At 39.0% G+C, this 15,450-nt stretch overlaps 1 protein-coding gene and 1 long non-coding RNA gene across 2 annotated transcripts; one reads left to right on the top strand and one right to left on the bottom strand.

Annotated features, from left to right (window-relative positions):
- Nucleotides 1-6,805: 6,805 nt before the first annotated feature.
- Nucleotides 6,806-9,116, bottom strand: LOC127081491 (uncharacterized). Its single transcript, XM_051021744.1, has 4 exons — nucleotides 8,078-9,116; nucleotides 7,376-7,518; nucleotides 7,183-7,308; nucleotides 6,806-6,964 (listed from the first exon to the last, which is right to left on the bottom strand). The coding sequence occupies exons 1-4, from the start codon at nucleotides 9,114-9,116 to the stop codon at nucleotides 6,806-6,808; spliced, it is 1,467 nt and encodes a 488-aa protein (XP_050877701.1).
- Nucleotides 9,117-13,522: 4,406 nt separating this feature from the next.
- LOC127085644 (uncharacterized) lies at nucleotides 13,523-15,250 on the top strand. Its single transcript, XR_007789236.1, has 3 exons — nucleotides 13,523-13,914; nucleotides 14,020-14,307; nucleotides 14,387-15,250. It is a non-coding gene; the product is annotated as an uncharacterized LOC127085644 (long non-coding RNA).
- The last annotated feature ends 200 nt before the right edge of the window (nucleotides 15,251-15,450 follow it).

The following is a 15,450-nucleotide window of genomic DNA, read 5'->3' as shown; positions in this document are numbered from 1 at the left end:
CAATGTCATGTCCGGGTGCTCCATAATGAAAGACACATCGGAGTTCAGGCTTGTACCACCATAGAAATGGTTCAGGAATTTGTAGCGGGTTTCTTGGTTGTAGCAGGTTCTTGAGAACCAGTGATCGGTAGAACTTTGCATATGTCATTGGAATCGGGTCGAAAGAGACCTTCTTCCTCTCAAAAGTTTGTTGCTGATGATTGTTAGTATTGTTGTTGTTGTAGGTGTTTGTTCGTTGTTGTGGTTGTTTTTGTTGACGTTGTTGTTGTTGTTGAATTGGTGTTGATTGACTTGCTAAAAATACAGGAATTACGGAAGATACTTGATGATGATGTTGACAGGATGGTTGACTTCTTCTGATCTGAGGCCTCTTCTACCTCCCACTAGAAATTATGTTAGTTTCATTGTATTTTTTCTTCCCAAAACTGTTGTCGTATCTCTTGCTAAACGATACCTCCTCCTTCGACAACCATCCTTCTCGGACACATTCTTCGAGCCTCATCCCTGTAAGACCCTAATTTTGACCCTAAGATCCCTCATGGCATCATATTATAACTTTGCATTTGCCTCAAGGATCATAACATCTTGGCTCATAACCTTTGGGTGGGAACTCTTGTGAGTTGGTTTGAGATCACCAAGCATGTTTGAATTGTGTATTATTGCTTTTCTTACTTTGTTTACTAACCAAAATCACAAAAATATGTCACTAACATCTTCTGTTTTGTAACTTGAGCAATCATGAGACCCAAGGCTCCTAGGTGGCCCCATTGCTCATTGAAATGGCCAGGTTAAGGTGAAAGTAAGCATGACAATGGTCCCCAAGGCTCTCATTCATCCTATATGCCTCCCAAGTATTTCAGATCATCATTTTGATCAAAGCAAACCAAGGGGCTTGAGGCTTGTTTCCCAAGGACACCCTAATTCATCAGTTCATCAACTGTGCCTTGCCCATGAAGCAACCTCAACCCATGGTCAAATACAATAAAGAGAAGTGCTTTAATTCATCATTTCATACATGTTTGATCTTATTTGAGTGTCCTCAATCATCAATTCATCAAGATATGAGGTTTGGATTGGAGAAGTTGATAAGTCAATTCATTTGACTCTTTTGAAATACACTGAGACCTAACTTTTGTTGTGTTTGTGAAATGGAGATGACCCAAAAATAAAAAATGTTCTTAATAACCATATGAACAACTTTCATGTTCATCAAAAATTGATTTGAAGCTTGGAAGGTCATCATCCATTTCAAAACATTATAGGTCATTTTGACTGAAACCCTAATTTTGGGTCAACTTCCCAAGAACATAACTCATTCATTTTTCATGATTTTGAGGTGGGGTCAAATTAATTGGAAATATGAAGATGTCTAATTCATTTTTTATGTTGGACAAATTTTCATAATCCTAAAATAAATACATGTGATAATGAAAAACATTATAGGTCACTTTGGACCAAAGGCATTGAAATGTGAAAAAGTCCAACTTCAAGTGCCCATAACTTTCTCATCAAAAATCCAAATGATGCAAAATTTGAGTCCAAATTGATTGTCATGAAAATATATATAACTTTTATGTTGAAGGGTTTGTCATTTGGAGCTTTCATCATTGAAACAGAAGGGCTTGAAGTTTGGCCATTTTTGAAATTTTCACATACACATGTTTTGCACCTAGCACTTCATGATCAATTTTCACTAATTTCCCAATTCCAAATGTAGTTTTGTTCAACATAACAATTAATCCTCATGCTAAGAGCTTTCCAACCATTTCCCATAAGGCTATGCTTCATTTTTGGAAATGTCATTTTAGAAGTGGAGAAAATTCTAGTGCATTTTTGGAAACTTATTGAAAACACATTGCATGAGCTCATTACATTACTTTTGCACGTCCGTTTTAATTCCATATGATATAAGCATTCATTTCCAATCAGAATTGGGCCCTCCATGCGCCTGTACAGGCCCATGCATGGAGGCCCTCTTCATCCATGCACATGCTTTGTTCATGCTTCTACCTTGCCAATTGTTATATATAGGAGTGCATAGCCTCACAATTACACAACCTGAAGGCACCTGTTATGCTGCACGAATCCCTCCATAGACATACTTAAAGGAACTTTCTCTTTCTCTTCAAATTTTTCAGATCTAAATTTCAGCTACACTAGTTGATTTCTAGATCTATAGTTCCTAAACCTTGCTCATCTTCATCACTAGACTACACTGCAAGCAAAAGCATTGAAGAATCGTGCTCTCAAGATCCTCATTTCAGAGGTTTACATCCAAACTTATTTTCTTCGAAACTCATTGTACATAGCTTATTTATTGCATTTACTGGGTTGGCTGAAGTCCTCTCATCAGAGGCAACATAATTGTGCTTTGAATTTTGTAAATACACTAAGTTTCAGTTGAACACCCCAAATTTCAACCTCTTATTTCTCTCTCCATGGAAGTCTAGAGTGGAATTGGTTGGTACAGGGGTGATGTACATCACCCCAGCTTTCATTTGATATATGGATCGTGGCATTTGATGGAGGTTGCCATGTCTGCAACTCTCACCGGCGTTGGAGGTCTCGCCAGAGAAGACAGTGGTGTACACCACCGTCCCAACTCCAAATCAATTCTTGGACACACGATCTTGTTTCCAGATCCAATCTGGACCTTTACATGTTATGACTTTTTTAATGGCAGTGTGTTACGCATTGACCCGAGTGTACCTTGGACGCGCACATATGATCCATGTTATGACTTTTTTAAAGTTGATTTGAAGTGAATTTGAAGTTTGACCTTTAATTGATTATTTTAATTCAAGTATTATTTTTATTTTGAAAAATACCAAAAATATTCTATTTGTTTCTTGACTTCTAAGCTTCATTTTACTTTTGTTTACTAGTGTTTGACCTTGATTTCATCTATCTTTGGTCAATGTATGTTGATTACTTCATTTGATTCCCATTAATGCACTTTCTTATCCATCTTCTTCTTCTTCTTCTTCTTTTTTCTTTTTTTGATCAATGAGTTAAAGATTGGTGGTTAGCCTTGATGTATGGGAGGTTTAACCTTCCTTGATTCAAATCTAATTCAACTTGATCATGGATCAAGTGAATGGCTTTGCATTAAGGATAGGTTGTTTCCTAATCAAGAAAAGAACCTAAATCAATACAAGATCATTTCTCATCTTCTTTTGGCATGGCAAGTTGTAGGAGCTTGATTCACTAATCAAGATCTCTAACTTGTGTTGTTGCCGATATTTTATTGATCGGCCTCAAATAGGTGTGACTACTACATTAGTCCACTTACGATTGTTTAACATAGCGCTAAATTGCCTTGTGGCACACTAACACTAACCATTAACCATTAACATTTAATTCTTGCACTTTACATTTATGCAATTTACTATTCTTGTACATATTATTCATTTGCTTTTGCCCTTTGCTCATTTGAGCACATGTTTATGTTAATGCAATTTTCCTTTTGCTCACTTGAGCATATAATTGTGTATATATTATTGTGCTTGTGTTTTTGTTTTGATTGTTGTGGACCAAATGCAAAAATGGACAAAAAGGACTTAGATTCTAGGACATTCTCTATGCAAAAATGGAGTAAAAAGGCCTTAATGTTGAAGATGGATTAGAAGGACCAAATCTCTAAACTCACTCTTGTCCATTCTTGGTTTACATTGTGGAACTTTTTGATGTGTGTGCTTTTGTGCTAGGGATACCTATTTGAGCCAAAGTGAAGAACCATTGTCATGTGCATCTAAAGTGAGAGATACAAGAGCCATTGGAAGATTCCTAAGAGCTTTGCTTGATTGATTGATTGCTTGAGTATACACTTATTTGCTTGCTTATTCCAAAGGATGGGAGCTACTTGGATCATCAATATGATCTCAAGAAGGGAACTCCATTTGTGGTCTTATTTCTTCTCCTTCATCTCTTGTATGCTTAGGACTTAGCCCTTCTTCTTCTTCCCTCCACTCTAACCCAAGCCAAAAATTTTGTGCAAACATTAACATTTGTTTTCAAACATTAGAAACCTAAGCATTATGCTTTTGATTTTCAAACCTTCTTTTCATAACACTTATTTTGAATTGAATCCTTAAGTCAACTTTGACCATATTTTGTAAATACTTTTCATTGGTAAATATAACTCATTCAAATGCTTTTGTGGTTTCAATGACCACTTTCTTATCAAAACTTTTCATAACCTTTAGCTATTAGGTTTGAGTTATTCTTAAGGTAGATATAATACTCACCTATATCCTTAGTGATGGACAATGTGTCTTCCATGCTTATTATAGGGTTAACCCCTCACTAGCATGTTGAAGCTATCCTCACATGGTGGATTTTTTGGTTTTAGGTTGAGTTTTCTCCCTTGGATAACAAAAGACCTTAAGGCTTTTGGACCAACCAATTCACCAACTTATTTTGAGATTTTTACCCCGAACTACGAGGTTTTGATCCTAATCTTTTTTAAGATGGTACGTAGGCAGTGGGTTTATCCATTCAAACACAAAATTGTAATATAATTTGTACATTCTTCTCTCATCTCTCCAATCATGTATGCACAAACAAATTTTCACAAAATACCAACCTTACAACAATTGTGAAAAGGGCCCCCTAGGAGTACCTAGGATGTTTTGGATGCTTAAAACCTTCCCATTGCATAACCAACCCCCTTACCCCGATCTCTGACATTTATATTAGTTTTTGATTCGATAAAACTTCTCGGTTTTTGTTCGCTTTCTAACCTTTCCTTTGGATAAATAGAAGTGCGGTGGCGACTCGACTTGTATGGTTTACTTTTGATTTAGTCCATAAATCTAAAGGTAACGAATACCCCGCTACAATCCCCATATTTACCATTTCGGTAAAAATCACTGAGGGCACTGGTGATCATACGCTCATAATAAAATGAGCTTAGGGTCTTCAAAAATATCTCGGTCATCTCTTTTTTCTCTAAAGGAGGGGTGATCTGAGCAGCGAGCTCTCTCCACCTCTGCGCATACTCCTTAAATGTTTCCTTCTCCTTTTGAGATAGTGATCTCAACTGATCTTGGTTCGGAGCCATATCAACGTTGTACTTGTACTTCTTAACAAAAGCTTCTCCCAAATTGTTGAAAGAGCGGATGCTCGCACTATCCAACCCCATATACCTTCTTAGCACAACATCGGTCAGACTGTCTTGGAAGCAGTGAATCAACAGCTGATCGTTGTCTGTTTGGGTAGACATCTTGCGGGCATACATCACCAAGTGACTGAGCGGGCATGTGTTCCCTCTATATTTTTCAAAGTCAGGCACTTTGAACTTCACTAGAATCTTCACATTCGGCACTAGACACAATTCAGTAGCACTCTTCCCAAAAAGGTCCTTACCTCTCAAAGTCTTCAACTCCTTGCGCAACTCAAGAAATTGATCTTTCATTTCATCCATTTTCTCATATACATTCGGGCCCTCAAATGGCTCAGAATGATAAATGGTGTCTTCCGCACGAGGTAATGTATGAACTACAGGCAGTGGCACAAACATGACCGGGTTAGATGCTGACATAGAAACAAAAGTAGGCGCAAAGCCTTCAGGCATGAAGTTTGGCGGCATTCCCCACGGGAATCCGTCAGGCATAGCATGCGTGAAATGAGCAGTAGCAGCCGGCATGGTAGAGGTAGCCACCTCTGAAGTAACATTCCTCTGAGGAGGAGGAGTTGCGGGTGTTGGAGACGACTGGCTCTGTGCAGCTAGAACTGACTCCATCATGGCAGTCAGGCGGGCGATCTCCTCTTTCAGGTCTCTATTTTCTTTCTTAAGATGTTCCATGATTATGGAGTGATTGACGCGCGTATTGTACAGATGAGTCAGCTTGGCTGAAGCACAGAAGAACAACAATGAGACATCTGGCGAAAGAGAAACCTGTTTATGCAAATGATGCATGAAATGCAATGCTTGTTTATTTATTTTTATTTTCAAGGAACTTACTATATGTGTGTGTGTGTGTGTATATATATATATATATATATATATATATATATATATATATATATATATATATATATATATATATATATATATATATATATATATATATATACACATACATAGCAGTAGCCTTTTCGACGTGATCTACGCTCTGCTTCGCCAGATCATCAACTTCAGTATTATCCAAGCCTTGGATAGCAGCCTGCTTCACCTTAGCATCAGAAATCTTCTTCTGCAATTCTGCAATGTGAGATTCCCAGAGTCGTACCGAAGCAGTATAAGTGTCGAATTCTGCTTGGGCTGATTTTCTGGAAGCGGATAACTCCTCAGAGGCTTGTGAAGTTCGAAGGGCATTGTCAAACTCAGTGGCTTGAGATTTTTTAGTTGATAGAAGCTTTGCTTTGGCATCCACCTCCATACGGTATTCAGCACAGACTTGGTCAATGAGGTTCTGAATGTCGATAAGGGCTTCACCTATATCAGTGGGGCAAGCAGTGATGTTAATCTTGCTTATTAGTTTCTTTATGCCAAAGCTCGCTCCCACATCGTTCCTGAATTCTTCAAAGAGATCTACATCAAAAACTGCCCTTTTCACCTGCTGAAGGAGTTCGTCATGTGATGCTTCGTTTACACTAGCACCAGAATGGGTCGAAGCTCCAGAAATGCTTTGCTCTGAAGAAGATTCTCTTTGAGCCATCATTAATCTTACATACTTGAGGGGATCATTTTGTTTTAAAGCCTTTTTCTCCTCCTCATTAAGTGATATAGGCGAAGTCTGGATGATGGATGGTCGACGTGCTTCAAATCTCTTTTACCATCTTCACCAGGAGAAGAGGTTTCTTATTTGTTTTGGGCATTATCTGCTTCGAGATTTTGGGCTCCAATCGAAGATCCTTTATTTTGGACAGCATTGCTGATTGTTAGAGGAGAAGATGGATTCGTTCCGCTCGAAGGATCACTCTGATTGGCGGTAGAAATGAGGGGAGTGATAGGTTTATCCTGAAAACAAAGTGTTAGAATAAAGTATGAGTTTGTCGAAAGATAAAACACTCAAGATCGAAGTCTACCTGTTGAGGCTCAGGGTCAGAAGCATTGCTCCCAATGTGCTCCAGCACTGCGCCACCAGAGGGCTAGGATTGAGTTTCCTTTGAAGGAGGAGGGAGAATGTTGGTTTCGACACCTTGTTGTTTATTTGTTTGGTGAGGGGCAACTGTTGCCTTATTCTTTTTCTGCTTTTTCTTAAGTGGAGTTGGAGGAGTATCTTCTTCATCATCTTCGACAAGAATTACATTGGCAGTGAGGACTTTTCTTTTCTTGGGCGTCAAAGGAGGCTTGCCACTACCCTGAAAAAGAAAATTATAAATAGTTAGAAAAATACGAAAGAGACAAAGAAGTTATTTGATGTAATACCTTTGAACTCTTCTTCGTTTTTTCTGGAGCAGTATCCTTGGAAGAAGGCACTCCCTGGCTTGAAGAGGTAGTTGGCTTAGAAGCAGTATTCGAACTAGCTTTCGCCACAGGCTTCTCTTTCTTCGCCACCTTTCTTTCGAATGCTAAAAGAGAATGTGAGTTAGTCGAAACTTGCAAATGTGTAAAAGATTTGCGAAAGACGAAAGGGAGTTGTGAAACCAAGAAATCCAAACATTCCACACCTTCACATGTCGGAGAAGTAATTCTCACTGCATCTAAGTCAAAGTGAAGAAAGCCTTTGAACTGTCTAAGGTATGTTTGGTGGCATCTACTCTTTTAGCAGGTCTTTGTTGGTCATTTTTCAGTATGTTAAAAATATCCCCACATATGAACCAATGTGTGTAAGGGGGAAAAATGACAAATCAAAATCTGCACTAGGTAAATTTGGAAATTTGGGTGGTTTGCACTCAAAGGCCAAATCATATTTAAATTCAGGATTTACAGCTTTGAGAGATTTCCTTTTGGCAATTTGCTTTTCAAATTTCTCTTTTAAAATTGGCGCTGCGTAACAAACGGTTCAAACAAGGTCCATTGGGTCATAGACAGTTTCAAAGTACTTTTGGAATGCTTGGATTTCTTCAGAATCAGTAAGGTTACCCTTGTAGACATTTTCCTACAAAGATGAAAAGGCCTTCGTTATACGTTCTTTGATTTCAGCAGTAGAAAACATATTCTTGGAATAGAAATCTATCCACCAAGTGACGAAATCATTGGTGGAGTAGAACGACGGATGGTAGGCTATTAATTGGAATTCAGCAAAGTTTACATGGAATTCTTCGTGGGTTGCAATGTCTCGAGCGCTCCATTCAGTCCCTGCACAACAGATCTCGCGCTTTCGATTGAATAAAGAAACAGGAATAAGTTGACACAACCCAAATTGTCGAGAGACAAAATTAGGTTGATAAGCCAACTGACACACATGACTCTTTAATGGCAAGATCCTAGAAACAAGCAGCCTTGGAAAGAGAAAGGCACGCCATATATCTTCGATCTCTGTGTTGGCGTTCTTCACAGCATCTTCGAGCGAAGCAGTGAACCAGGAAGGACCATGGGTTCGACTGGCAAAAGGAGCCATCGAAGGAAAGAAATGGTGACGCTTCGAGAACATCAAGGTGTATTTGGTGAGGGAAGTTTGTAAGTTGTCAACATCATCAACTGGAGTCAGTTGAAGGAGTCTGTTGCCTTCAATGCTTCGATTTATTATCTCTGGGGCACTTTCATCAACGTTTCCTTGTGTTGGCAAAACGGATTCGAAAGTGGCATCGAGCCACAATTGAAGAAGCCAATAAGGCCCAGATAGTAATAAGTTGGTACCAGCTTCATACTCCTTTAACTTGGCACTAGTCGATCCTAGACTTTCATACAAACTAGCCAATAAGAGTTCACTTAAACACACTCTTCGACCAACATGCAATTGGTTAGCAAGTGTTAAAAATCTCTTTGCAACTTGCAGAGATTTACAACAGAAGAAGAATTTGGACAACCATAGACCTAAGAATGCTATATGTTCTATGTCGGAAACTTCTTCCCCATCAGCATGATACAGATTAATATAAGTACTGAACGAAGCATTCTTGACGTTGAAGTCAATCAAGTTTTCACAGTATTGGTAGGGGTCGAAGGTTTCTCTTGTCGGAGGAAGTCCAGAAATGGCAGCTACGTCAAAAAGCGTAGGAGTCATCATTCCACAAGGAAGATGAAAGGTGTTATATATGTTGTCCCAGAAATATAAGCTGGATAATAATAAAGGTTGGTAGTAGCTAAACCCCAGCTTCGACATCTGAATCAGGTCAAAAATACCCAATTCTTTCCAAAATGAGGTTTTCTTTTTCTCAACTTTTGTTAACCAAGCTAAATAGGATTTGTCTAGGGTTGGACAAGAACGAAAAGGTCTGAAACCATCAGTGATAAAATCTAGTTGAAAAGCCTCTCTTTGGACTGAATCCTCATTATTTCTGGGTGAAACGATTTTGTTGGCTGTAGGTTTGGTAGTATGATAACAGGGGAAAAACGTTACACATTTCTCTAAATGATCTTCAGAGACTAATGGGCCTAAAAACCCTAAAGCATTTCCAAAAACTAGGGAAGGAATCATTACCTGAGAAGCAAATATTGCTTCCTGTTCTCTAATAAGTTTTGGAAAAGTGATGCACTCCCGATCCCCAACAGTTAAGGTTGTGCTAGTTGGAATGTTCTGAGAAGCAGAACTTTTTTAGGATCCAGCACCTTTGATGTTCTTTGATTGCTTTTGCTCTTTATCAGAAGACATTGTTATGGGTTTTTTTGGAGGTTTTGAAGGATTAGGGTTTTAGGGAAGAAGAAACGTTTTCAGAGAAGTTTTAGAAGATGAACACAGGTTGAAGATGAAGATTTTCGTAAAAAGAAAGAAAGAAGTGACAAGTGAGCTTTTATAGTATTAACCTACGAAGATGATTGGTTACACCTTGCCAGGGTAGTGGGCCACGTGGTGGTTTTTTTGAGAAAAGGGTACAGGGGTTACTGTTCATTATTCTTGGAAGTTGAAATTCATGATGACAATAACTGCGCACACGTCTTGATGAGACGTTTTGAAAAAGTAAATCATGATTAACTGACATATATGGACTTTTAGGTCTATGAAAGGTCTCTGGTCAAAATCTGGGGATTATAAAAAATGCCCATTTCTACATTGATTCGAAATAGACATTTATTGGGGGCAATTTGTTAGCTGGAGATTTCGACAAATAGGTGAAGTTTTTTGGAAGTTTTATGTTTTGGAGAATAAATAAAAATGGTTGTGTCGAAGTTATTTGTTGAAATTTTTCTTGGGTAAACAAACCTTTCTTGTCGAAGCCTGAGACTTAGAAGATTTTTTGGACCTCCACTAATTCTCTTCGACATAAGCATTTTGACGGATTCGAAGCTTCAAGCGGGAAAGATTTGAAATTTAAACGAAGCAGTTTCGTCAGGCCAACACGTGGAAACATCTGAGACATGCAACGCTTGAAAATGTTGAACGTGGCAGTCATCTGTGTAGAGACCGTTAGGGTCGAATTGTTATAAATAGGGGTCTTAGTTTTAGATTTCAGGGTATTCAAACAGATATACAGAAATTCATAGAAAATACTCAAAGTACCAAAGTGAGAGAAAAGAGTTTTATGCTGAAAATGTATGTATGAATGTAACACCTCAAAATTTGCCCTCCTCTTCTTGAGACTAGTTTGACACATTGCATTAGGGCATTAGGCATTGCATTTTTCATCTCATCTGAAAATAAGAAAGTCATCCTCCAAAGTCTTTCAAAAGATGGAGAAGTTGCATGATTCAAGCCTGAGGGTTTTTATGAATTGATGATCAACCATCTGAGGGCATGGGCTTCAATTAGGGTTTCCTAATCCTTCAAAGGTCCTTGGGCATTATCTGGTTTTGCAAGGATATATTGTCGCATTACGCGAAAAACCGGCGGGAAAGAAAGAACAACAGAGCCGCCACCGTGCGTTATTTATCCCAAAAAGAGGGAAAGGAAACGCTCAGAGTAAACCTGGAAAAAGACGTGGTCTCGCGACCAAAGAGAATGGGATCGGGAGTCGGTTATGCGAAGGGAAGGTATTAGCACCCCTACGCATCCGTCGTACTCGACGGGATCCAGGCACTATAGGAAGGAAAATGGTTGCTAAAATCGCTGCTCAAACACACACACACACTGGCTGAAAGAGACGCAAGAAAACAGACAAGACTGACTCGGCAGGATATCGTATCCTGGGCCTACTTAGTCTATCAAGCATAGACATCAGAGTCAAAGTAGTTCGGACTGGGGAAACGACACATGCTCGCTAGGATATCGCATCCTATGCATACGTATCTCCTTTGGACGAAGGAGAATCAGAGCATCCGTAGCTCGGCTGACACGCACACAAACAGAAACAGGCAAAGGCAAACGTGGAGCCTGAATGCCAATCACTGGACTTACATCAGCATCCGAACCAAAAACGCACTCAAAAGGGCAAACATGGAGCCCGACAACCAATTGATGGAATTATGTCAGCATCCGAACCAAAAACGCACACAAGGAGAAGGGTCTCGATTGCAACTAGGGCAAGAGAAAGGGGAAGGTCTCAATCGCAACGAGGGCGAGAGAAAAGAATAGATCTCAATCACACAGGGGTGAGAGAAAAGAGTTAGTGTTAGTGGTTAGTCAAACTCGACAAGACATCGCATCTCGTGCCTACGTATCTCATCTGGACATGAGAATCAGAGTTGTCGTAGTTCGGCTAAACTATTCCTGTTGGTTTGTGTTTTTTAAGTGGATAACGTCACTACGCAATCTACCTGATGCTCGACCTTTGGAGACTTACTCACCTGTAGCAGAAGGAGTTGACGTATCCTTAAGAGGGGATAATGTTTGTTTGTGTTTTAGGAAAGCTCAAGCAAGAAAGGAAGTCCTATACGAAGGAACCGTGCTACCTTAATTGTCATGCAAACGAGACTACGCGGAGTCTAGCAAACCTAGGGGATACAATCACACCACACAAACATATACAGCATGAAATAAACACACCAACAAGGGGGCTCAAACATCAGGGTTAGGCTTTAGTCGAGGGGTCATATCAACCTCAACAAACAAGCCTCTGTATCGGGGTCAGGTTAGCTCTTAACCTTGCCATTGAGGGGCTAAGGTGAAGCTAGATGAAAGGTGATGAGGGGTGTGCCTCATTGCTTCTATCTCAAGTCAGAGAGAGCATCAGACAAGGGAGCGTGGGTCCAGAATGGGGGGACCCTTCTACGCTCAGGACATAGACTCGACTGTACAATGTACAAGATCTTGGGCTTGGATCTCAATGCTACAACCATGTAATGGGAGCAAGGAGAAGACTCACTGAATAGTGGGGGATAGATTGCTTATCCCTACCTTCCACCAATTGCCTCAAATGAGGACTTTCCCTGCTTAGGACAAATATAAACATACACAAGCATTGCCTCTTAAGGAGGACTTCAGACAGTTTGCCCGGTCAAATAACAGACCGGGTCTCCAGACTACATGAAGTTAGGAAGTTATACCTCAATGCAAGTTGCTTAAGCAAAGCAAAGCAAAGTTCAAAATGAACTCAAAGCCACTTAGGTACCTGTGAAAAAATCTAAAACAATCAGTTAAACTGTATAGACAAACAACCAGCAGTCAATATTAAACAGACAGACAAAGCATCATCAGACAAGGAGCAAGGCACAAGCACAAGTGAATTTGTTCTCAAAGCCTACAAAACAACACAATGTTAGCCAACATCAACCAATAATCAGGCTTAAATGAATGAGGCACTCCAATCATGGCAATGTGCCTTTGAACCTGAAATCCATAATCCAAACAGTGAGTCCAAACCACTAGGTCAAAGCCTAGGGTTAAAAGAGGGAAAAAATCCAGAACAGCAGCTGACACTCCACATGAAATTCATTTACTCAAGAGATAATATGTCCTAAAATTAAGGGAGCATGCAAGATTGAATTATTTCTAAGCCTAGGGGTAGAATAGTCATTTCACAGTTAAGGGTTAATATCTATACATGAAAATTCTAATTATATCTAAACTAGATTTAATATTTCTAAAATTATTTCTAACATATTCTAATCCTAAAATTATTTCTAATTATTTTCTAATTAAATTCTAACCAAATTTTAATACCTAATTAAAATTCTAAAAAAGGCTAATTATCTAAAATTCTATTAGACTAATCTAATCAATATTCTAAAATCCTAAAAGTTTAATCAAGGTTTAATATTCCTAAGACTATTTAAGTCTAATTCCTAAACTAAAATTTCTAACTAAACTAAGAATCCTAATTACCTAGAATTTCAAAATTAAGCTAATATCAATTAATTCTAATATTTCTAAAAGTCTATTACACTAATTCACGTATCATTTAATCCAAATTTTAATCAAAATTAATATTTCCAAAAAAATCTATCTAATTCTAATTAACCTACTATTTCTAATAAACCTAATTTCCTAAACAAATCGATTTCCAAAATTCTTAGAATTCCTAATTAACATACTACTCATCCTAAAAACTAATTACAATTCTAAACTATACCTAAACTATATCCTAAGTCCTAATTAACTAAAGTGAAATTAGGCCTAGCACAGTGAACGATTGTTTGGACCTAAATCCCAAATCAGACTCAGTTATACCCGCCGAAACCGGTTCATCCATGGCGAAACGGATCTCCGAACCGTAATACAATACGAAGTCCATCGCAACTTCCATCTTCGCTTCCAATCTGTCTGGTGTGCGTGCGAAGCGAACAACAGGAAAACGAAGAACGAAGCCTCCATGATCACCGCCACTCCAATCATCGGCATTTTACATCCACGTTCCATTCGTCCTTATGCATGCAGAATCCAAAGGAGGCGGGATCGGAACCACGTCGCGAGTGAACCGACTTTTGTACGCAGAAACATACAAGTGGAAGCAAGAAAACTAACCAGATCGAAATTACACCGTGAATAGGTATTGGATCTCTTCCCTCTTTCCGATTCCGGTCTCTGCTTCCTCTTCCTCTTGATCTTCTTGCTACTTCTTCTGGTTTTCTTTGCTAATCGGTGATGACGGCAGGGACGATGCTTGAACGCGATTGCGGCGATGACGAAACTTCGAATCACAGCTCTTCACTACTCCTTGTGCAAACTCACCGTTACCCGCTCAGAAGAACACGCCGCTATTTGTTGCTATCCTTGGTTGCGAAGGATGAACCGTAGTTAGTATGGTGACGACGAGAGTTCGAGTCGCCGGATCGACGGCAACGCGGTGGTGAAGCGTCGTCGCGATGAAGATCAAGGCATCGATGAAGAAAAGATTGGAGTCGATGATCAAAGGAGAGAGAGGACTATCGAATTCCCAAAGGTGCGATCCGATTTTTCCTCATCTACTTCTGCTATCTCCTTCTGCTTATCACCTCTGAGAATGGAGAGAATTGCTGCAGAATTGTTGCAGGATCCTCTGTGGTTCGGTTGTGATGATGATAGTTATGCCGAATGGAAGAGTGAAGATTTGGTTGAAGAAGAAGAATCTCGGTTGGGAAGAGGAAGTTGAAGTGGTGGTTCTTGATGTTGAAGATTGGAGAAGAAAGTGAAGGTTACGGTTACGGTGATAGAAGGTGAAGACTATGGAGTTTGGTGAAGGAATTGAAGAGAGGAAACCGAATTTGAGAGAGGGAAGGAGAATTTATAGAGATGAGTTTTTTTGGTTATAGTTTGTTAGTTAGTTGTGAATGAAAAATTCTGTTATTTCATTGTTGCAGGCTTTGCGGTTGGTGTCAATGCATTACCGTTGGATTTGGCTTATGTATTCACTGGAGCTTTGCTTATTCACCTGCGTTTTGCACCTTTTGCAGCTGGATCACAAGTCGTGGCTTACGCATTGGCTTGCGTTTGTTGCCGCGGTTTTAGCTTTGGCTTTGAGCTGCGTTTTTGAATGAGCTATTGTGAACGGCTTTGTGCTCTGCAGGTTGGAGCTTGGAAGTAGCTTTAGAAGCTTGGCTTGAAGCTTTGCACCGCTTGGTGAAGCTTGCTGCTTGTGTTTGGTTTTGGCTCAACAGCTTTTTGGTGCATTTTATGCAGAATTTCCACATGCCTATTATGCAGAATTTTTTGATGTGTTGCTGAATTTTTAATGCAGATTTTTTATGATGCAGAATTTTGTTTTAAATTATGCAGAATTTTATAATGCAGATGCAGAATTTTTATGATGCAATGCAGAATTTGGTTTATGCAATGCAGAATTTTTGTTATATTGTAAATGCAGAATTTTTTTTATGAATGCAGAATTTGGTTTATGCAATGCAGAATTTTGGTTTTGCAATGCAGAATTTGGTTTATGCAAATGCAGAATTTTGTTATATTGTAAATGCAGAAAATTTTTTATGAATGCAAAAATGGTTTGGATAATGGTGAGTTGGTTTAATAAAATGAAATATGGGTTGATTGGATGATGATTTGGACGAATAAACTTGGATATTAACAATGAAATTGAATTGGATTTGAAATG

This window comes from Lathyrus oleraceus, chromosome 5, assembly GCF_024323335.1.
Source record: "Lathyrus oleraceus cultivar Zhongwan6 chromosome 5, CAAS_Psat_ZW6_1.0, whole genome shotgun sequence".
Classification (NCBI taxonomy): Eukaryota; Viridiplantae; Streptophyta; class Magnoliopsida; order Fabales; family Fabaceae; genus Lathyrus; species Lathyrus oleraceus.
The sequence above is the reverse complement of the archived record's forward strand: the minus strand, read 5'-3'. Positions and strand labels throughout refer to the sequence as shown.

Excerpts from the sequence above, each read along its gene's own strand:
- LOC127081491 (XM_051021744.1), bottom strand. The coding sequence starts at position 9,116 with ATGACTCCTACGCTTTTTGACGTAGCTGCCATTTCTGGACTTCCTCCG. Across the intron at positions 7,519-8,077 it reads TACTGCTGAAATCAAAGAAC|CATTCGAAAGAAAGGTGGCG; the intron begins GTATAACGAAGG and ends ATTCTCTTTTAG. Across the intron at positions 6,965-7,182 it reads AAAAGCAGAAAAAGAATAAG|GATAAACCTATCACTCCCCT; the intron begins GCAACAGTTGCC and ends CTTTGTTTTCAG.